This window comes from Geospiza fortis, unplaced genomic scaffold (genome assembly GCF_000277835.1).
Source record: "Geospiza fortis unplaced genomic scaffold, GeoFor_1.0 scaffold98, whole genome shotgun sequence".
NCBI classification, from domain to species: domain Eukaryota; kingdom Metazoa; phylum Chordata; class Aves; order Passeriformes; family Thraupidae; genus Geospiza; species Geospiza fortis.
In genome coordinates this window covers 7,620,942-7,643,813 of record NW_005054306.1, presented here as the reverse complement: position 1 = coordinate 7,643,813, position 22,872 = coordinate 7,620,942, and the positions used below count along the sequence as shown (strand labels likewise).

The 22,872-nt window shown below is 36.8% G+C and overlaps 1 protein-coding gene across 2 annotated transcripts in view; it reads left to right on the top strand.

Annotated features, from left to right (window-relative positions):
* FAM184A (family with sequence similarity 184 member A) overlaps positions 1-22,872 on the top strand; it is a 48,206-nt gene that overhangs the window by 1,065 nt on the left and 24,269 nt on the right. For both annotated transcript variants that reach the window (XM_031066667.1, XM_031066666.1), the window contains exons 2-8: positions 2,835-2,970; positions 6,024-6,205; positions 6,876-7,073; positions 10,293-10,415; positions 14,172-14,333; positions 16,140-16,261; positions 16,450-16,600. In XM_031066667.1, coding sequence (XP_030922527.1) covers positions 2,835-2,970; positions 6,024-6,205; positions 6,876-7,073; positions 10,293-10,415; positions 14,172-14,333; positions 16,140-16,261; positions 16,450-16,600 — 1,074 coding nt within the window. The remainder of the gene's footprint in view (positions 1-2,834; positions 2,971-6,023; positions 6,206-6,875; positions 7,074-10,292; positions 10,416-14,171; positions 14,334-16,139; positions 16,262-16,449; positions 16,601-22,872) is intronic.

The following is a 22,872-nucleotide window of genomic DNA, read 5'->3' as shown; positions in this document are numbered from 1 at the left end:
GGGTTTGGCTCAGGTAGGGTTAATTTTCTCTATAGGAGCTTGTGGGATGCCATGTTTTGGATTTGTTGGAAACAAATCCAAACATATTGGAAACAGTGTTGGTAATTCAGGAATGGTTTAGTTATTGCTGAGCTGTGCTTACAGCAAATCAAGGTTGTTTTGGCTTTTCACCCTACCCTTCCAATGAGGAGGCTGGGGATGTACAAGGAACTGGAATGGAGCACAGCCAGGACAGCTGAACACAGGGATATTCCATGTTATATGACATAATGCTCAGCATATAAACCTGAGGGAAGGAGGAAGGAGTGGTGGTGTTTGCCTCCCCAAGTCAGCATTATGCCAGATGGAGCCCTGCTTTCCTGAGGACAGCTGAATGCCTGCCTGCTCATGGGAAGTGGTGAATGAATTCCTTGTTTTAATTGCTTGTGTGTGTGTGGCTTTTGTTTTATCTATCAAACAGTCTTCATCTCAACCCACAAATTTTCCCACTTTTACCCTTCCAATTCCCTTCTCTGTCCCACTTTGGCAGTAGTGAGCAAGTGGCTGTGCCATACTTAACTGCTTACTTGGTTAAACTCCAGCACAGTTTTATTTAGTGTGTTGAGTTGATCCTGGCTGCATGCCAAGTGCTCCCCAAAGCTGCTCTACTACTCTTCTCCTCTGCTGAGCAGAGGAGAGAGGCTGTAATGAAAGACTTCTGAGTTGAGATAAGAAGAGGGAGAGATCACTCATCAGTTACCATCATGGGCTAAACAGACTTGACTTGGGAAGTAGGGTTTATCACCAATTTATTACCAAATTTGTTACCAATCAAATCAAAGTAGGATAATGAGAAGTTAAACCAAATCTTTAAAGAGCACTTTTACCCCACCCCTTCATATTTCCTGGGCTTAACTTTATTCCCAGCTCTAGAGAGTTAACTTTATTCCCAGCTCTCAAGTTCTCTAACCACTTCCCCTACATTGATACAGGGGGATAGTAAAGGGGGCTTGCAGTCAGTTCATCACGCGTCTCTGCCTCTTCTGCAAGGGGCTTTAGGAGGTGAGCTTATGGAAAGCTGTGGTGAAGGTGAAACCGGTTGCATGTTGATCATTCCTGCAGTAAAGTAGTTTTGTTCCCAAAGAAGAGGAAGAGTCTAGTGCAGTATCTGCAACAGATTTTAAAGTCAGGCCCTACTCTGATCATTGTGGATGGATCTGGTGTCTGTTTCATTATTCATCCTGTACAGTGTTTTCCCCAATTCTCTCTTCTGCTTCAGTTTCTGAGATGACTCTTTACTGTTTCAGTAACTTGAATTATAAGAAATCTATATTTTCTTTTGAACCAGAACAATATTTCCTTTTCCCTCCTGCATGGCTGAAACACATTACACTCTCCAAGATATGCTGTTGTGAATCAGTACATCTGATTTAAGGCATAAGAAAAGAATCATAGAACTATAGAATAGTTTGCCTTGGAAGAGACAGTAAAGATCATCTAGCACCAAATCCTCTGCCATGGGCTGCCTTGCACTAGATCAGCTTTCTTAGAGTCTCATCCAGCCTTGAACACCTCCAGGTATGGCAGGACCGCAACCTCTGTGGGCAACCTGTTCCAGTGCCTCACCACCCTCAAAGATAATTTCTTCATACTATCTAATCTAAACCTATGCTCCTTCAATTTAAGGCAACTCGTCCCTGTCTTATCACTACATGTCTTTGTCAAAAGTCCTTTTCCAGCTCTTTTAGGCCTTCTTTAGATACTGGAAGGCTGCTCAAAGGTCTCCCCAAGAACCTTCTCTTCTCTAGGCTGAACATTCTTTCAGCCTGTCTCGATAGGAGATCCAGCGATTCAGCCCTGTGATTGATTTAGTGGCCTCCTCTGGACTTTTTCCGAAAGGTTCTTGTCTTTCTTGTGTTGGGGCTGCCACACCTGGACACACAGTAGTGCAGGTGGGGTCTAAAAAGAGAAGAGTAGAGGGACAGAATCACCTCCTGTGACCTGCTGGCCATGCTGCTTTTGATGCATCCCAAGATGCACCACATCTGGGCTGTGAGTGCACATTGATAAGTCATATTGAACTTTTCGTTCCAGAGTCCTTCTCCCCAGGTCTAGTCTCCACTCAGCCTGTACTTGTGCTTGGGATTGCCCCAACCCATGTGCAGGACCTCGCTCTTGGTGTTGTTGAACTCTATGAGGTTTGCCCAGTCCCACCTCTCAAGCCTGCCAAGGTCTCTCAGGATGACACCCCTTCCCTTCTCTCCAGCAAGTTGACTGCACCACACCACACAGCTTGGTGTTGTCAGCGAGCTTGCTGAGGATGCACCCAATACCACTGCCCGTGCAGCTGAGAAACGTGTTAAAAAGTGCTGGTACCAACAGTGACCCCCAGGAATGTTTGATAGAAGTAATTGCCTGGCTCTCATTTTATGTATCTCCACACGTAGCTTAATTTGAGTCAGTAGTAAACACCCAGAGTTGCAATGAAGGGCACTAAACTGCTGTGAACACATAGTGTATTCTTAAATATGAAAAACTCTCAGATGCCAGCAACCAGGTTTCTAAAGTAGACCCCCAGGCTCTGTGGACTATTTTATAGGATTTTTTTTTCACTTACCTTTTTGAATAGTGTCACATACTGTCATGCCATGTACCCATTATCTTGTTCTTCAAAAAGTATGTTTGAAGCATTACATATAATAGACAATGAGTATGGGAATAATATTGCAATGTTTCAGCTTTTGTGTGAATAAAACTTGTTTGCTGAAAGGTCTCTTCTTTACCTTTTAACCTAATGTTCATTTAAATTGACATGATTGTATATGATGGTAACAAGTATTATGTGTTTCCTCTAGGTTCTTCAAAAACAGCTAGATGATGTGAAGGAGGAGGAGATGTCATTGTTAAGCAAACACAAAGAAGTGGAAAGCGAGCTTGCAGCTGCTAGAGAGCGCTTACAGCAGCAGGCCACTGATCTTGTTCTCAAAGCCAGTATGTATGTCAGTAACTTAATCTGGAAACAAACTTCATCCTTTTATTCTAGCCTTTTCTTTTTCTGTCAACCTCATGCAGCTTTAGAGTGCCTAAAGACTGTTTAATGCTTTCCATAGAATTTTCCAATGAGTTTTGAGGGTTTTTAAAGTTTTTTCTTCTCACATGCATTGTACCTAAATTTCCTTTTTTGTGTACTCGTTTGTCCAAGTGCTGTACTTTGTATGGCATGTACATATCTTACAGGCCTTGGAACTGCACTTATACAGAACAATTCTGCTCTGCATCTATTCTCCACATAATAATTGAGACATGCTTCCTGTTCTTCCACCTTTTTTCAGTGGTCTTTTCTTTTTGCTGATGCTGTGGTACTTTCCTTTATACCTACTGTCAGAAGATTTGCAGCTTATTGAATAATAAATTCTTTAAAGTTTTCTCTATAGCTGCTTTCGTTGCTCCTTTGTAGTTGCTGTCATGTGGAAAGGCACAAAAAATAGCTTAAGACCTGACTGTACGCATGCAGGTTTCTTTTCCCTCTTTGGCATTTTCTCCCTTGTGTGCTCAGTAGTAGGCATGGGCCCCAGTACTTGAACTTGGACAATTATACAATAGGTAGGGTTCTAGGGCTTAAAAAGGGGCCCCTGGCTTATCTTTGGCTTTGTTGAATTGGACTAATTATAGCGATTCTTGATTGTTTTCCACACAAATTAGCACAAGCCCAGGAGTAGTCTAGGCCATATGTTGGAGGAATATAGCGACCAGCAGGAGCCCAAGACTGCAAGATCCTATTAGATCAAACAGCTAAAAGGAATAGGCTTGCTGCTGAGAGAACGTAAAATGGGCGTCTGACCCTCCAAAAGGTGTTTTGTGAGGCAGGTCATAGAAAAATTTATGACTGTATGAGAGCCCTGTTCTCATACACTCTAAAGCTGTTGCTGCTTCATTCCTTAGGCAGAAGCATGTGAGGGTTTCACCAGGCCACTCCAAATGTAGTGGAAATAAATACCCAGGCTGTTTTTCTGTGTTACTGATGGCATGGAGTCAGCTAGCCTGTGATTAAGGCCAGCCCTGGTGTCCTTTGGCACTGGGCTTTTCAGCTTTACCAGAAGTCCCAGTGTGTCCGTGCTGTTGCCAAGCTCAGTGGTGCTGTCAGTGGTACCTCTTTGTTTTAGAGCCTCACTGTGCAACAAGATCCAGGATCCCTGTTTGCAGTGGTGCCACCAAGCCATTGCCATGTGGGGTACTTGGGTGCCAGCCTGTTTGGAAATGGTTTCTGACGCTGGCCCACTGCCATCTCCTTGATTTTCAGCTCACACGATCAAAAATCCTTCCTCAAAAAAACTGAATTCTCATACTTAATTACCATAAAGAATGTTTACTCATCATATTGCAATTTTTAGAGACTCTGTTGAGTCTCTTTGGTGCATTTAAAATACTCTTCTTCCATTTATCCTGAGATTCCCAACTTTTAAGGAAATTGCTGCATTTCATACCTTTTTTGAGAGCATGAGGAATGGGAAAGCTGTCTTCTGTGTTGGTATTGCTAGGACAAGAGCTCTAGATCAGTGTCTGTGCTTACAATGAAATATGTAGGACATACTTGTATGAAAAAATGAAAATTCTCATTTTTTTATTATTATTATTGCTAGATTATAAAATTTTGAGGTTGAAAATAACTTTCTTAAATGGCTGAACTTTTGAAATAAGGATTTTTAAAAAATGTTACAGAACCTAAGCATACCCATTGTCCTAAGTCTTCAGTTTTCAGTTTTACAAACAAAAATGTCAAAAAAAGTTCTAGAATTTTCCAGGGCTTAGTACAATTAGAAGTGTGCATTTTTAATGCAATTACTATTAATTTTGAGGCATTTTTAATTTCCAAATTTCATTATATATCTCATAGCTCTTCCCTTCACATCTGTGTCCACAGGCAATAAACAGTTTCCTTTTTGGCACATCTTGCTTTTTATAACAAATGGAAATAAATCATGAGGCTCAGTGATTTTGTCGTGTGAGAAAAAGCATATACTCCACTTTCATAGCTATTCCTTTTTGACTTATAACAAAGCATTGCTTTTAAATTTAAAACTGAACTCTCATTCAACCTGTCATTTTTGAAATTTATAATAAAATGAGAAGGGGAACAACAGTCTTTTCTAGAAACTGGGACTACAAAAAACAGTAGAAAATTATTCAGAGTAAATAATACCTCTCATCTTTCAGTTGGACCAAACTAGAAGCATCCTCTTTTTTCTAAACAGTCTTCTATTCACTCCCAAAATAACAGAAATTTCACTCCTTTAGTCAGTTACCTACAATAATATATAAGTCAAGAAGAACAGACAGAAATTTCTGAAGTCATAAACCTTTGTCAGCTGGTTATGTGAAGAACAGATGATTATATTTTGTAGTTTGAAATGGTACTTCTTTTGTTTGGTTTTTTTTCCAAAAATACACATAAATTAAAAGGAAGCCTCCAACCTGCAAGGATTTAGATCATACTTCACTATTTACTATAGAGAGAGTTTTGTTATATCTTTTAGTCATATCCCATGAGCAAAATAAAGTGTAATTTCCTAAGTTTTACAGCAGATAAAACTATGTACAGCAGATAAAACTATGTATCTAGTCTGCCAGCGAAATTATGAGTTTGATAAAACAATGACATGTTTATCTTTAGACATCAGTGTTCTGCTTTCTGTTGTCAATCTTATTCTAATTCTAGGATAGAAATATGCAGGTTTAGGTGGGATCAGTTCTTCAGTGTTCTTACAATTGCCTACTTCTGCTTTCCTTTGGGAGTCAACGTGCAACTTTGAGCGAGGAAAATTGAAACGAAAGGCGCCCCAGCACCAAGTGCTCTGCTGTTGTTGGGCATTTTACAATAAAACTAAACAAGTAAGAAGTGGAGAGGAAGATAAGTACTGCAGTGAAGACAAGGGAGATCCATATGCAAGCTTCCACTAGAGTGGTGCTATCACTGGAATGTAAATGTGCACTTCAATTGCATGAAACCAATGCTATGAGGTTTTAAAGAGCTGTTTTGTTTTTAGGTCACATTGGAATGCTTCAAGCTACTCAAATGACTCAAGAAGTTACAATCAGAGACTTGGAATCAGAAAAGTCTAGATTAAAGGAAAAATTGTCCCAGCTGGAAGAGGAAAGAAATTTATTACAAAGCAAAACACAGAGTCTGGATGAGCGACAAAGGCAGCAAATTCTGGCATTGGAGAAGGTTAAACAGCTTATTGGCTTTAGTTGAATAAAACAAAAAACACTAGGATTCTCAGATGAGAAAATATTATGCTTTAATTTTTGTTTGATATGACCAGACTAGGACCAGTATGTTTCAAGTATATCTCATGTAGCAACAAAGAATGACTAATGTAGAGTGTGAAGTGAGATTAAAAGGAAGGCAGATGAAATGCTTCTTTGTTAGAAGATTGTCCAATGCAGTCAGACTGCTTTGGACAGTCTTCTAACAATTTCATTTGATTTATGACCTTGTGTGTATATGCCTAGTATCTAAACTGTCTAAGGAAGGACAAATGTGAAATGATTAAGGAACAGTTTAAAAAGCCATTTGCTGAAAATGCATTGAACATGTTTGAAAATACTAAACAGAAATTCTGCATAGGCTTGATACCCAATCGTTGTTTTCCCAGATTAAATAGAGGAAAAAATAGGTTTTTAATAAGTATGTATTGTTTTGCATGGATTTTTTAAAACTACCTTTTTGGTTACTGAATCACGTAGTCAGTGCTTAGTGTTTGCTCAATTTGTTTTATATGGAAGTTAATTTTTTGCAGATTTATGTCATCAGTAATGTTTTTGTATTGTTTTTTTATTTCTTACTGTTCAGATTTTTTTACCATTGAATAGATTTCTTTTCCTGTACTTTATAGAAAGTAAATGAAGCAAGAGAAACACAACGTGAATATTATGAGAAGGAGCTGGTAAAATTACAAGCAAGGTTGGAAGGAGAGGCTGCACAGTTAAAGGAGGCTCATTCCAAGACCTTGGAAGAATTGGCATGGAAACACCATACTGCAATTGAGGCTGCACACAGTAATGCTAATAAGGATAAGAAGAAACTGCAGATGGTATGTTCTTATTTTCTTAGTAATCAAGCAAAAAGGAACTGTTACAGTTTGCATCTTGTACTGCATGGTTTTGTTTTATGGCAAACTTAATTTGGAATTACCTGCAAGCCTCTGAAGAAACTGCTTAGTGTTTAGAAAAATAACAAATATCTTGGGAAAAAAAAAGCCCTTGTACTGTCATTTGTCTGCATACAGAAGATAAATTCTCCATTTATACAAATGTATTTTCAAGTATAATGGTTTTGTTTTCCTGGGATTTGTGACCCATATTCAAAGGACTGGTATATCAAGATCCATTCTTCTGAAGGTGATGAAAGATTATGTTATTATAACATTTATTTAAAATTTTCATTGACAGTTCAGAAGTACAGAAAGATATTTTATTAGGACTGATATTTTATTAAGCTCTAAGTGTACTCAGATTATAACAGCTGTTCTAAGCATGCAACATAAAATTATGTACTGTACAGCAGCTCACTCTCCAGCAACTATTCATTTACCTTTGACTGGAATCCTGAAACTGAAAGGCTTTTTTTGTTTCAAAATCTTTATTTTCTCAGGATGAGGCCCATTTTTAAATTATTATTTCCTAGTCTGATTGTATGTGTTACAGACAAATTTTGCCTTGCACAGGAAATACAGGATTAAGTGTTTAATTTGAGGCTTTGTTATATTTCTTATGATATATTCACAGGAAACATACCAAGAACCATGGTTGTAGTTAGTGATGTGCATCTCAGATAAATTTGGTTTGTTTTTGTAAATTTTTCTACTACTATGTTGTTTCTTAGGTCAATTTTTAATAAATCTGAAATATTTCTTGTCACCCAGTAATTGAAGTAGCTCTCAGACATATATAAATCTGATCTTTCAGGTTTACTTTCTTTAAAACTTTAAACATGCCTGTTATTAAGACAATGTCTCTTAGAGTTTCTTGTATGTTTTTCTTTTATTTCAGTAAGATGTGGGATTCTTTTTCTTTTGTTTTGTTTGTTACTAAAATAATGTGGAGAATAAAATAAAAGGAGATCACAAACTTTTTCTCTTAAATTACTAAACTAGTTTAAATAGGGAACATCTCTCTAAGTGTGAGAAATATGACATTATTTTAACAAGGAAAAACTAGCTATGAAGAGATGTTGGGATCGAGATCTCAGTCAGTCTTAATCCGATTTCACTGATGTTAAATCTAATCAGATTTCACTGTCTCCTCTGTCAAACCTGTCTCACTAAGCACATGCTGTGGTGATCAAGTAATCCATGAAATACAACAGGCAAGCTTAAATGTGGAGCAGAGTTGAATTTTGTATGATGAGGAGCAAGCATGGTACCAGGAGCCTTGGGATAGAGGACATGAGGATTCATTGGGATTGGAAGCCTGGGAAATGCATCTGGGGAACAGAAGAGAATTCAGCAGAATTAGAGTAGGACTCAAAAAATAGCTCATATATTTCTTTTTGCTTCAGTATTTCCATCTATAAAATGAGCTGTAAAAATGGCATCAGGAGGATTATGGAAATAGAGTTGCTAATAATTTTGCAGTAGCACACAGCTGTACTGACAAGTATCATCAGAGAAATAATTGCTCTGTTATCAGAATAGGGTCTAAATAGCACCAGTGGGGTTTTGCAGGCAGCAGATTTCAGCATGAACAAGACAAATTGATCAAGTTTCACTGAGCAAGGAGCATTTATCCCACGTGTTGACTCATGTGGACCCAGTGAAGAAGGCAGGCGCTTGTTGAGTTTTACCTTGTTTAGTAATGAGTTTGTGACAGTGTAACCCTCTGTTCTGTCACTCTGACCAACTTCTACCATGAATGAAGAGATCATGCAGGCAATGTACACAGGAATCATTTATTGCCTGCCACATACCCTAAAGCAGTGCTAGAACTAACAAACTGCTTAATGTGCTTTCCGCCCCCTGTTAACACTTGAGGTATCTTTGGGTTTGGATGAGGAAGGCTTGGCTTCTGTTGCTTCTTGGAGTTGGCTGGATTGACACTACATTGCTGTCTTGCAGCAGAAAGCCTTGGGTTTCCTTAGACTTTTGTATCTTTTAGTGACTGTTTTTCCTCTTTAATACTATAGTTCTTTCTCCCTGTTTCCCCTAATTTTACCAATACTGTACCTTTTGTTTCAGGCTGGCTCTGGTGTATGTATTTTCATGGCTATTTCTGAGATAATACTGTTTTTTAGGAAACCTGAGCCCAGGTCTGCACAGAGGCACTTAATTGATACTAAGCCTTGCATTTCAGCTGAGCCCCTAGGAAGGAGTCAATTAAAGAGCCTCTAGCTCCATAGAAAACCATGAAGCCTTGTATGGTGGTGACTCTGGAGCACCTTGCTTGGAAACCTTAATTTTCTTCACTTAAACTTTGCAGTATTATGAGCTGTATAGTACATTTCACTGAAATATATAATAAAATTATCAATTTTAACCTGTTTCCTTGGAAGTATTTTGTGAAAGAAACTGTTCTGAAAATGTATTCTGAATGTAAAGTCTGTAGTATAAATTTATAATTTTACTTAAAACTGTGAAAGTTTCTAACATTTATGTGTGTATATATACACACACACAACATAGGCTCATGTAAGAGAAATATAATTAATCCAGCAGTTATTTTGATATTTGGTTATTATACCATAAAGGCTGATGAAAACAGGGGTTTTGCTTGTTTCTTTCCATATAGTTAAACTTGAAAAATAGTTTGGTTCTACACAAATGCAGTAGATATATGGTGTGGGGCTTTTTTTTCATTAATTGTAACGTTCTAAAAAACTTCACAGAGCTCAATCTGGATTTTAAGATTTTTTCATTCCTGTGGGGATTATTTGTAGGAAATGGATGGGTAAAGGCTGAAAGACATGCAGATATAGCAGCGTAATTTTATAGAAAATGAAAAATTCTTCTTTCAACTCAGACTGAAAAACTGTGAAAGTAGATATATTTTTAAAGCTTTTGATTACTGAGAAGTAATTGAGGCGAAAGTCCTGTTAGTCTTTATTTTGTGATTTAAGGATGTTAAATTATAAAATAAACTGGAAAATTACATCTGTTGTAAAAAGAAATAAATATTCATGCTTTAACAGTTTAAGGAGAGGGATGAGATCACAAGTATTTATGCCAGTTAGAATCATTTCCGTGTGGTAGATCTGTACTTCGCAATGACTCTATGGCAAGTATTTAATATTTCTTCCATCCTTCCTGTTTCTGAAGGAGTTGGAGCAGCAGTTTGAGAAGGAGAAACTGCATTTGGAGGATGATAAGAATCAGCTCCGACAGCAGCTGGAAAACGTGAAGGAAGAGCTGACGACGAAGCTGACTTCTGCCAATCAGGAGGCAAGGACTAAATTGCTTGTTTCACTACCACATCTCATCAATAGTGATCTTAGACTCCAGGACAGGTCTAGGACTATGCTGTTGAATGTTTAATGCCTTACTTCTGTTTAGAATGGAGTATTCTTAAAACATAGCAAGTTAGTTGACTGCTTCTGAGCAATGATTTTATTGTCCTTTACAAAATAAACAAAGCAAGAGAGATGTAAACCGCTGATGTAAACAGCTCTTTATTTTTAATTATTTTTATCTTCTCATTAGGTACACAGACCTCTACACAAAATACGTCAGGAGAGAGGGAAATTTAACTGCATGTGAACTCTTACTTGGTTATGGTTAACATATCATAAATTCTGATCAGTTTCCTGACTTGCAAATAGTCTTCATGTATTTTCATCAAAAGATGATAGGAAATACTTTTAGTAAGACTCAAATTATTTGCTATGTCATGATATATGCAACTGATGTTAAATGTATCATATCTCAAGAGAGTTTTAATTTGTTTTAGTTGGAAATCACCACCTTTTCACAATACAATATTTTGAAACTAGAAGTACATTCTACTGATATCAAAAACATCAGACCATTTTTCTCGGGAACTTTTGCCTTGTTTCAAGAACATATTTCTTCAGCTTTATTGTTCAGCAAGCCCTATGCATTATTTTAGTGTGTGCTTTGAGACTTAAACATGAATTTAGGTGTTTTTTTACAGCAACATTTTTCATTACTGCTTTTTATGCTGTACAACATTTGGAGAGAGCAGGTGTCTCATTCTGGTGACTTGGAAATTGGACAAATACTAAACTAGCTTAAGAAAAATCCTGCATGTTTTAATATACTAAATTTGGAAGTTTGCCCTTCCAAAAGTATAGATTTTATTTGTTAATATATTATATATTACTGTATTAATAATCTATTGATACATTACTATATTAATAATTTCATAATGTATTTGATTATTATATATTAAGGTATATATTCTGAAAATATGTGTTAACATATACTTTCAGAGTAGGACCTACCAGATAGAAGGATATGCCAGAGATTATACACTGCCAGAGTAGCTGGACCTCCTGCCTTTAGAGTTCAGCAGCTCTGCTGATCAGTCAGTTGTGAGTAGCTCTTTAAACAGGAGGGTTCTTCCTCCTTAGGGTTGCCAGTATCTTTGTTTCAGAGCTTAGGGAAGGTGCAAGTTTAAGCTGAAACTGCTCTTTCTCTTCTAACCCTGCATTCAAATTGATGAAAATATGATGAATTTGTTATGCATCTTAACAAAATCTTACACAGCTTTATTTTTCAGTTCAAAATTACAGGAAGTTTAGTTATTTATTTTTAGATTTAACTTCTCTGTTGTATGCTAACTTTCATTGTTTCTGGATTAGATCTGAGTAGAGCACTATTGTCATTCTATCATCATCTAGCACTGTAGGCTTAAATTTAGCTATTCTTTATCAATGTGTCTTGGCTTCATGAGCAATAACCTTTCTCCTTCCTTGAAGTAAATAACTTGAAATGTTTTAAGAATGAGTTTCTATTATCCAACTGCTGTCAAATTCAGGCTTGGAAAATTCCATCAGCATGAAAGTTAGCCAAACAGAGGCAAAGCTAAGGAACAGAAGACTAAAATAGGGAGCTAGGTCCAGCTGCTGTCCAATATTCAAGATTATATACAATCCTTTGCCAGGATAAATGCAATACCGTCTCTTGTGCATAGTGAAAAAATGAGAGAAAACATACAGGCAATAAATTGGGGTTGGTCTGTAAATCCACTCCATATAGTACAGAGGACAAATGTTTTATTTCATTACTATGTTTATCTTGAGCACATGAAAGAAGTGCTTCAGTTGCAACCACAGTTTGGCCTTAGATCTCTATTGACAGCTAACAGCAGTTTCTCAATGCCTTCACTGACCTAGAAGAAGCTTCCCTGAGATGTGTCTGACACATCATTAGCTTAGGCTTACATTGCTTACATTGCTACTGTTGCTTACTTTTTTTTTTGTTTGCTTTAAGTTGCAGAAGTCATTTAACACAGTAGGCTTGTATTCTTTACTTTCTGTGGATGCCAGCTCAGTTCTAGCTTCCCTGCTGAGAAAGCTGCTTTTGAGCCCATGCCATCTTTTCTTTTTCACAGACTTTCTGGTGGCAATCCTTAGCTAAAGGACAAGGGGAAGATTCAAGCCTCATTAGGCTTGCTCCTAGTACTAAGCTACTTAAGAGCAGTGTAATCTTGAATACTTGCCAGAGATTTTTTCGGGAGTTTGGGTTAAGTCAGAATAGTAGCTTTCTTATGCATGTCTCAGGATGAGACTGGCTGTTCACTCTGTAGATGTGTTTCCTTTCACTGTAGACCAGCCAAGCCTTTTTAGAATGTTGATATGTTTGTATCACTTGGCACAGTCATCTAAGGATTTGCTGTCTCCATGCAAAGGATTTCTGATGATGTTATTAAGGATCATTTTAAACAGCCTCCATCACTGCTTTGTCAGCAGCAGAATATATCTTAAGCCCTATGAGTGGCTTTCCTGCCTGCTCCCATATCCTTTAGATCTACAGGATTGATATTCATATGATGCCACTATCAGATACATAGACAGCAGTACACTATCAGGATATCAATACAGTTTGGGGACAGTTTGTCATGTAGGTAGTAGCACTGCTACCTTCAGGTAGCAGTGCTCTGTAGGGAATTACTGGTTGTTTGAGTATAACTCAAAGGAGCACAGAGACAAGTGCTCAGCTTTACAGGAGTTTTTCACTGAGATCTCTCATGCCAAAGAAATTTTGGATTCCATTCTGAGAAGAAAAGGAGGAGTTCCACTTTTTAAACACTTGACAGGTTGTTGACAGAGGGAGAGAGTTCTGGGAGAGAGAGGTGGTGTCTCTGTGTGTATTATAAACAGTATTTGTATGTAATTATTCTAACAAACAGGAAGAGTGGTTACAGTTCTTACCTGTGCATGCCTGTAATCCAAAAGTTAGTATTTTCTTGTGACACTTGTCCCATTGTGAATGAATTTATCTCAACCTACAAAGGCAGTCACGTAGACCGTTGCTTCAGCAGAAAACGCACTTCCAATTAACTGCTGTTCTTTGTTCCTCTCTGCCTCCCATTTTTCTGTTTTTCCAACCTACATACTTAAAATCTTTTTCTTTCCTGTGGCTGGTGAACAGTGTTCAATCTCTCATATTTTTATTTGAAGCAAAGAAGTGTAGTATCATCATTTAACAGGTGGGAAGCTGAAGCACAAACAGGCAGAAAAAAAGAGTATTGTTACATAGAGGTTAAGGAGATTATTACATTATATGTACAGTTGCTTAGTTTAAGTTTTAAACAGGCTAGACGGGTAGCAATCTGAAAACAGAAACTTAAACCTTAGCACAGGTTAATTTATTTATTAGATTAGAGTTTATGTATTTTGAAATATCTCTCATTAATTTGCTTAAAACATGCTTTCTTACAGTAAACTAAGAGGCATTTTCAGATCTTTTATGTAGCTCCTTTCCTTGCAACATGCATCAAACACATTGGATATATTTTTTTTTTACTTGTAAAAATCCTCTAATTGAGTCTTTGCTTTTATAATATTACAGGAATTTGTTTTTAAATACAGAAGCATTAAGTGATATTAAAGGAGAACAGGTAGTGCAACTGAAAATTTGTCTAGGTCAGAATTAGGAATCGCTGAAAAACACCAGGATGGCTTGGCTGCAATTAGTAATAATTGTGGAAATTACAGTTTTTTTGTAATGCCACAGGTGTGTCGTCTGCAAGACCTAGTACGAAAAAGTGAGCAAGGCCTTGGGACTGCAGAAGGACACATCTCCAGTCTTCAAGAAGCTCAGGAAATACTCCAGAAAGAACTAGAATTAACTAGAGCAAGACTGCGAGAGACCACAGACTCACTGTATAGTGTTGAGGTAACCAGGCTGTTGGAGAATAAATTGTGCAAAACACAGTTAGGGTGATTTTGGTCTTGTTTTTAAAATGTCTAGAAGTGTTATGGGGTGCCTATGACAGAAGGAGCCTCATATGGCTTCATTAAGGAGAGATTTCTATTTTGATAAGAAAATTTTAAAAATGGAAACTAGAATAGGTTCTTTTGGGGCTTGGGGGTTTCTTATTTTTATTTTATTGGTTGGTTTTTTCGGGGTGGGTATTTTTTGTTTTCAGAACATTTTTAGTATTTAACAGGTAGTGCTGCAGGCATATCTTTGTATGGTTAATGTAAGTTGTAGCTGCCAAAACAGGTCCATACAAAATATGTTCAGGGCTTTAATAGAATTTCATGAAAGGATATGAGTTAACACTTGCAATTCCAGACAGTTCATGTCATGGTGCAAAACAAGGTCTGGAGCTTACTAACTCTGAAATTCACAGAAATCTTTTTGATGACTTATTTGAATACATATATGCCATGTTTTCCTTGGAAAATGGACACAGTCTTCATTTCAGGCTCGAATTTGGAAATTCAGTAAAGACTTGAGAATAATTTCTAGAAATATGCTAGGATATCTGTAAGGATAGCAGACTGTCGCCTAGAAATGTGACCATTTTATACCATTAAGCAATTAATTTGCCTAGGCACAAATATATTGTCATTTTAATTGGCTTAGATGGAATTACAACTGTCAGTCTGTCAATACCTTATTGACTGCAATACTGGGCAAACATTTCCTTTTTGCTTCCTCAGTAAAGAATGTACATTTACAAGATCACAGAAGAATTGACATAGCGCAGCAAATATTATACTTTTTTTTTCACTGAACATGTTTTCATATTTTCTTAACAAAACCAGCCTGAAACAGCTTATTGGTATATTTTTTCTATTTCTTTCAGCTACAGTCATTAGAGGTACACAATATTATAGTTTATAACTTTCTCTGTATTTTTTTATAATGTCTCTAAATGTTATTATTAACCAGTATTGTTCTCTTCACCTATTAAAACATTTAAATATTCATATATAGTAGGTTACTGGCAATAAAATTTATCTTAACAGATTTTAAAGTTTATCAAAATGCTGCAGAAAAGGTCTCATTTTAAAAATTAATCATTCAATTTAGGGGGCTATGTTTGCTTCATGAACGAAGCAAGCACTGCTGAACAACATTCATGTAAGTAGTATTTCTAGGTGGTACCTATTCTGTTATGGTAAAATTTCAGCAGAAATTGATGGGAATTTTAAAGGTGTTCCTCTGTGTTCAGACTGTGAAACCTTGTTTCTAGCAGACTTGTCCCATTGAGAAACAGAAATGAACTTTGTATCACAAACAGATAGCTCACACTTTGAAATTCAAATACTGGATATATGATGCTTTAAAAATTAAAAAAAAAATAATTCAAAGCATTCTTTACGAAATACCTAAGCCACCTGCTCTAATATGAAAAGTAAGTCCTTCAGTGAATGGGACTTGTTGACCTTTTGAGGTTTTTTACAGCATAAATTATTTTGTGATTCAACATTAATGGTATTTGAAAAGATTGCAGAATGACTTAGTGGAAAATTGCTTTTTATAGGAATACAGACTTCTTTTTCAGAAATAAGAAATATCAGGAATGTATAAGCATTAATTGTGCATAACTAGAAATTTCACACTGAAGAAGTTGTAGCTCAAATTTCTGAGCCAATTGTAATTGATATTTTTATTATAAATACTCTCATTTAATGTTTGAAATACACTTTTGCTGCTGATCAGTCTCTATTGTAAAGTTTGTACTTGCAGGGAGAACTAGATCAGGAGAGACAACAGCATGAGGCAATGATTGCTGCCATGAGAGAGGAGGAAAAGTTCAAAGTTGACAGAATGGCACGTGACTTGGAAATAAAATGGACTGAAAATCTTCGGCAAGTATTTTTTTTTAATTCTTTAATAATAAATGAACTATATATTATATGCAAATGTACTATCAAATGAAATGTAAAGCAAATGTTTCTGTTATTTAAGATTTTCCAATTATTACTGAGATTGTAATTCTTTTGTACCTCTTGCACAAGGTCCCACTGCATTTTGGTTATTTGTCCTTTGTTTTTAGACAGGAATGTAATAAGCTTCGTGAAGAGCTGAGGCTGCAGCATGAAGAGGACAAGAAGGCAGCCATGACTCAGTTGTTACAGCTGAAAGAACGTGAAAAAAATGCAGCAAGGGATGGATGGCAAAAAAAGGTCGAAGATCTTTTAGACCAGGTAACTAAGTATGGTGTCTTTGAGAATTGGAAAGCCATTACAATTTAATTGTTGGTGGCTTATTACCAAGTAAATGAACTAATTGTGATATCTGGCTTTTAAATGAAATTTGTTAGCATAGGGCTTTTTAACCTAATCTTGATTAAATATTTTAATAATATGTGGATATAATTTTAATTATATGAATGTTGTTCTTTATGCTAAATGTGAATAAAACTTTTTACAGTTTTGAGGGGAGGAGGGAGAAGATGTTAACAGTCTCACTTCTTCACTACAAGATTGTTTTGATTTTGTCTGCTCACCTGTTATGCTGTTAAATATCTACCAATGCTAATTCTTTGGACTTAAAGGTATCCCCTACCTTTACAAAAGTAATAATCCCCTATGTGTACAAGAATAACACTGTACAAGTCTCTGAGGAGTCAAAATGTGTCTCAGTTTCTATGACACATTTATTACAGCTGTCTTAAGTGATTTTGGCCATTATTTTGAGATAATTTTGTGTGAAGACTGAGGTTTTTTAATGGTAACTCTTATTTATCATCTCAGTTATGTTAGATAATTCAAAGAAAATACTTGCTTTGTACTTTTTCCAAACCATAAATGCTGTAGAACTGCTTTGTCTCCAGTTTGAAGAAATAGCTGATAATGAACAAACATACTTTAAAGTAAGAGTAACAGATTTTGGAACTCATTAGATGACTGAAATGACTTAAAGTGATTTCAGGGTGTTATTGTGGGATGGCTTTTAATTTGCTGTCTAATTTGGGAAGTCTAATAACTGAACACACATTTGATTATAGCCTCTCCCAGGAGCACATCACAATATATTTTGCTGATAGGGGAATTTAAGCTTGTCAAGTCTTGTGGTTTAGGCTCATAAAAGCTGGAGGTTTTCAAAGGTCTTGGTCTGTTACTTTTTACAACGGGAGCATAAAGAGAATTGGACTCATTTGATTCTAAGTTTCACATTACTCAAATTTCATGTACTTTGTTTACTTCTACCTGTAAATAGCATTTTGTCTTGAAAGGGATATATTTATCTTTCCATAGTTTTAACATACTTTTATTTCTGCCTTTTAAAAATACCATGTTAAATCTAACCTACAGTTTTGGAATGGAAAATTACCATGTTACAAATTAACGTTTTTTTCTGCCTGTGCAAGAAATTTTGGAATCAGAAAGCTAACTGTAGTAAGGAGAATTTAGTAGAGAATTTTCAGACATAGGAGAAGGTCTCCATATGCAAAATGGTTGTTTCTCTTTTTTCTTCATATCTTTCACTGTATAAGAACTGTATGCAAAGAGATTAATAGCATGTGAGGACAATTTTTTTTTTCAATCCAGCTGTGAATTTCCATATCACTCTTTGAATTGGGTAGGTATTTAATAGAGATTGAAAAGTTGTGTTGGTAGTAGGGAATTTCCCTCTGTAAGAATCTGTATTTTATCCATTACAGCTGGAAGAGAGAATTCCAGACCATAGGGTAAGAGATGAATAAGTTAACTCTTGGAGAAATGGATTTGTTGTAAGTTCCTCCTGACTGCAGTACACAAAAGAGAGTCTCTGAGAGTTGTAGTGACCTGGATCACAGAATCACAGACTTGCTTAGGCTGGAAGAGGTCTCAGGAGGCTGAATTCAGCACGGAATTAGAAGGTTGCTTAGGGCTCTGTACAGTCAGCTCTTGAATAACCTCTAAGGATGAAGATTCCACAGAATCTCTGAATAATCTCATTTATTGCTTAATTATCCTCATATTGAGCTTTTTCTTTCCATTTAGACAGAACCATCTCTGTTTCAATTTAATTGTAGTCTCTCATTGTTCTGCTGTACACCTTTGTAACAAGACTGGGTCCACCTTCTCTGTAACCACCTCCTAGGTACTGGAAAAGTAATAAATCCCACTAAGCCATTTCTTCTTTAGCCTGAGCAAACAGAATTACCTCAGAAGGATATCTGTTCCAGTCCCAGCCTTCTTGGTGGTAGCTCTCTGCTGAATATGAGCAAATCTATCAACATGTGTCTTGTACCAAAGCTGAATGAGCTGGAGGAGGAGACAGAATATGCCCTCCAGGTGATGTGCAGTATGGGGCGAGTCGATGGCACTGGTCCCTTCCCTCAAACTACTGGCTGCTGCTGCAGCCCAGTGTGCTGCTGGCACTCAGTGCTGCCACACTGCACTGCTGGATCAGCAGCCTACTGTCAACGAGGTTGTGCAAAGCAGATCTGTGACCCAGTATGGACCAGTATATGGGTTTGGTCCTTCCTGTGTCAAGAACCTTGCATTTGCCTTTGCTGAATTTTGTGTGGTTCCTGTCAGCCTGTACTCATAACCTAGATGGGCCCCTCTGGATGGCAGCCCATCTCTTTCAGTGTGTTTCCACTGTGTTGCCCTCCACCAGGGCATTCTTCCCAGCTTGGTGTCACCCACAAACTCCATAAGGATGCTCCTCTATCTCCTCCAGAAATGATAAGGTACCGAAATAAGCAGGTCCTGGAATGTCTTAGAAATTTTACCCTGAACTAGAACTGCCTGAGATACTGCAGTAGGACTGTGAAATTGTGGATTTGTTACACCCTGGTTTTAATTTGTGGGACGATGTATTTAAAACCCTGTGAAGCCTGTATAAAATTAGGAAGAGAGGGAATCCAGCTTCTCTTTCTGCAATTGAGATTTCTACACCTGAAATAGTGGTCTGCTCTATACCAGTAATATTATACAATGATTTATCAAAACGATACAAGACCAGGGTCTCTGCTAAAAATTTGTAAATCCTGATTTGACAACAAATGTGGCCAATGTGTGTTCTTTATGTTGAGAAAGTGTCTAGAGATTCACCAGTTAGTTGTATAATTTCTGTTCATAAAGGTTGAATTCAGAAATGTTCATCAATACAGGTACCATTTTCTAATATGTATTGATGCATCTCTGATTTGATTTTAAAAACAAGCTACAAGGAAGTGTATTGCGTATCTTGAAGTGTAGAAACGGTTATGTAATCATAAAGGGCTGAAAAAACAGGTTTAAATATAGCTACCTAAACTGTAGAAAAATCCAACATAGAGTATGCCCACCTGGGAATGCTGCTGGCTGGTGCTGGAAAGCTGAATGAGCAGAGAGAGAGAAAAATGTTAATTAAAAAAACCCAGTTTCAATCAAGAAAATTATGCCCATAAAGTGTATTAAGCTGATTTGAGTTTCTAAAATTATGTTATTCTGATCTACAAATTCCTGCCACTTCTGTTTGTTGCACGTTTGAGAGGTGGTGTCTAGCTCTTGCATAAAGCTAGGAAATTATTTTGCTTTCATACCAGTAATGCTAAGTGGTCCCTCACAGAATGCATGTAGGGTTATTGTTATTCTAACAGTATAGCTTTGTTATGAATAAAAGAATCTTCTTGAGATGAAATGCTACTCAGCTGATTAAATGCTTAAACACTTTCTTGCAAAGCACCATCAACACTTAAATGTGGTTGGTTGGTAGTTTGACTAGATCATTGTATGGAGGCAAACGCGTAGTTTTTATCTCTGATACACAAAATTATTCTAGAAGACAAAAAAGAAAGTGCTTTTTCCTTTTTTCCCTTGTAAATTGCACCTAGTACTTCTATGTCAATCCATTCAAGGGTTTCATAATGAAATATGCAGTGAATTCGGATATGCTTGCTCCTTTCCATTCCTCTTAGCTCTGTAATGGGGTTTTAACGCTTTTCTTAAAAACATTTTACTGCTGAGAAAGCTTCAGCGAGGGCCAAACTAGCTGGAATTTTCTTTTTCTTTTTCTTTTTTTTTTTTTTTTGAAAGCATAAGCATGTTCTTTCTTTGTCTGTTTGGTACAACCTTCATTTCTGGGCACTGAAACATACACGTTAAGATTTGAATTCTTCTTATCTGTTTCTTCTTGTGATATGTTTTTTTCAGTTAACAGAATCAAGGGTTCTCACTGTGGATGGACATTTCTATATTTGAGCAGATATTGATTCTCCTGTCTTCCTTACTTTTCAGTAAAATGTCTCAGTAAAGTAAATGTTTTTGTCATTATTTTTTCCCATTCTTAAGTAGCTTCATACATGGCCAAGCACATGTGACATTCTTCTTTCTTAACTTTGTCAGTAACAAAAACATGTCTTCTATTAATGGAAATACCAGAAGTAGTACAGCAAGACTGGACTAAAGTATATTACATATGTTTTGGTAGCTGTTGTTTGTTTTTCCTACTGCAAAGACTCCTTTTTTGAAAGATATGTTGAGATTTCAGAGTTTGTTTCTGTGATGGCATGCTCTTTTTTAAACTGTCAAAGTAAATAGGAGAAACTTTGACTTGTATCAAAATGTGAATACTTCCTTCTGATGTAGTTATTATTCAAATGGTAGTTTTCAGGAAATGACAAGCTCAGTTTTAACATACTGGTCTAAAAGTCCCGATTATTCTGCTGTTGATGGAATGCTGAGAAAAATCCCTGAGCTTCTGTGCTTTTGATGGCTTTTAATCAGGCTTCATCCAGAACCACTTACTTCTCCATCTTTAGTTGCCTGTGTAGAGGTGCTTATTGCAGAGCTGGTGTGCATCCACTTCAACAAAAGTGAAGGAAATGCTGCTTTCTTTCCCCAGCACAAGGATTACTGGCCTATTCCACAGCCTGGGTAATCCTTGCATTAGAAGATTTGCTGTCAAATGGATGCTGGAAGTTTCTACAAGAAATAACCTATACATACCTTGTATCAGTTTCCAGGAAGAAGGGAGATAAACTTTCAGCACAGAATCATTTTACTCAGCTCCCTGTCACTTGATAGTGTCCTGAACACCCTGTCTAAAGGCTTGTCTGTCAGAAGCAGAGTGGAGGTAAATTTCAAATAACTCCCTCCTAATTTGCTTTGGTGAGTCTTGTATTCAGTAATACTAGTAAGGCTACCATGACATCTAGTGGATGGTAAGAGATGTTGGGCAAGGTTTAAAAAGTACTTAAAAATCTAAAATGTAGAAATCCAAAAGAATAAAAAGAAAACTCATACCAAGGAGGGAGAAGAGAGCAGAGGGCACCCTGGAATGCAGTTCAGGGTAATGTTTTATGGCTCTTCTTCAATCTGTAGATACCTGTTTTTCCAAAGGAGCATGCTTGCTTTGACTGTTGAAAATTTTAACAAGTTAATACAGGTCTCAAAACTGTGGTCTTAATGGGACTGTGCTGTAACTTGTGCAGGCCTCACTGAGAATTAGGGGAGATTTGGGAATTTCTGCCTAGATCCATTGTCTGTGTGCATCCTGCCAGTCACCACTGGTTTAGAAGAATTGGTGCTCCTGTATTCCAGGTTCTTTAAACAGGTCGTAAACTCCTTCACATGAGCATGTGGATAATCTCATAATCTGGACTCACTGCAGCCCTCAGAGGGCCAACTACTGAGGGTGCTTCCCCTGGTTTCATGACTTTCTACTTCTCAGTAAGGAATGCCTCTTGTTCTGGGCTCCCTATTCTCTGCAGAGATGTGATCCTGATGGTGAGTTGGTGCATTTCTTCTGTCCACATTGGCCATTGGAGTGTTGTCTGAAGCTTGGACATGAAAACAAATGCCTAACATTCAGCTGTTCATTATGAGCCTTCGGTTTTGGTGAGCCCATTCAGCCCAGACCGTGCCTTCATCGTTATTTTACTCTTTGTTTAAAAGATTCTGAATATAATGGAGGAAATTCATTAAAGACCATTTACAATTAAGAGCTACGCAGCAAAAGAGGCAAATAAGAGCAACATAACAAATCAGTGTTTTCAAAATATTTTCAGTAGGACACAGTAGGTGTACTAACAAGTGTGGGTTTGTTCTCTGTTTTATAATAAATGTCTTGCTGGACTTCTTCATCTCTCTTTTGATTCCTTCTTAATTTTTTTTTTCTCCCATGATGTTGTGTTTAATTCAGTTAAAAATATATATCTAGACTAATGTTTGAAGTTGATATTTTCATATACAAAGAAACCTGTCTACCTGATCCTAAACTTCTAATTGAAATTTAATGTCATGAGTTTTTGTTTGGCAGTAAAACTGGAGGAGATGGAAAGGCTTTTAATTCTATTTGTCAATGGATAAAAAGAACATGAAATTCTTAGTATTGTGTATGAGTAAAAAGTTTAATTTGACACTTGGAAGTTCACACTTCCAACACTAATAAATAGAAATCTAAGCCAAATCCAACAGTAATACTATCCACAAAACAAAAATTTAATCCTTTATTTATATGTGTTTTTCCCTTAAATGTAAGATAAAGACTTTGGCAAGCA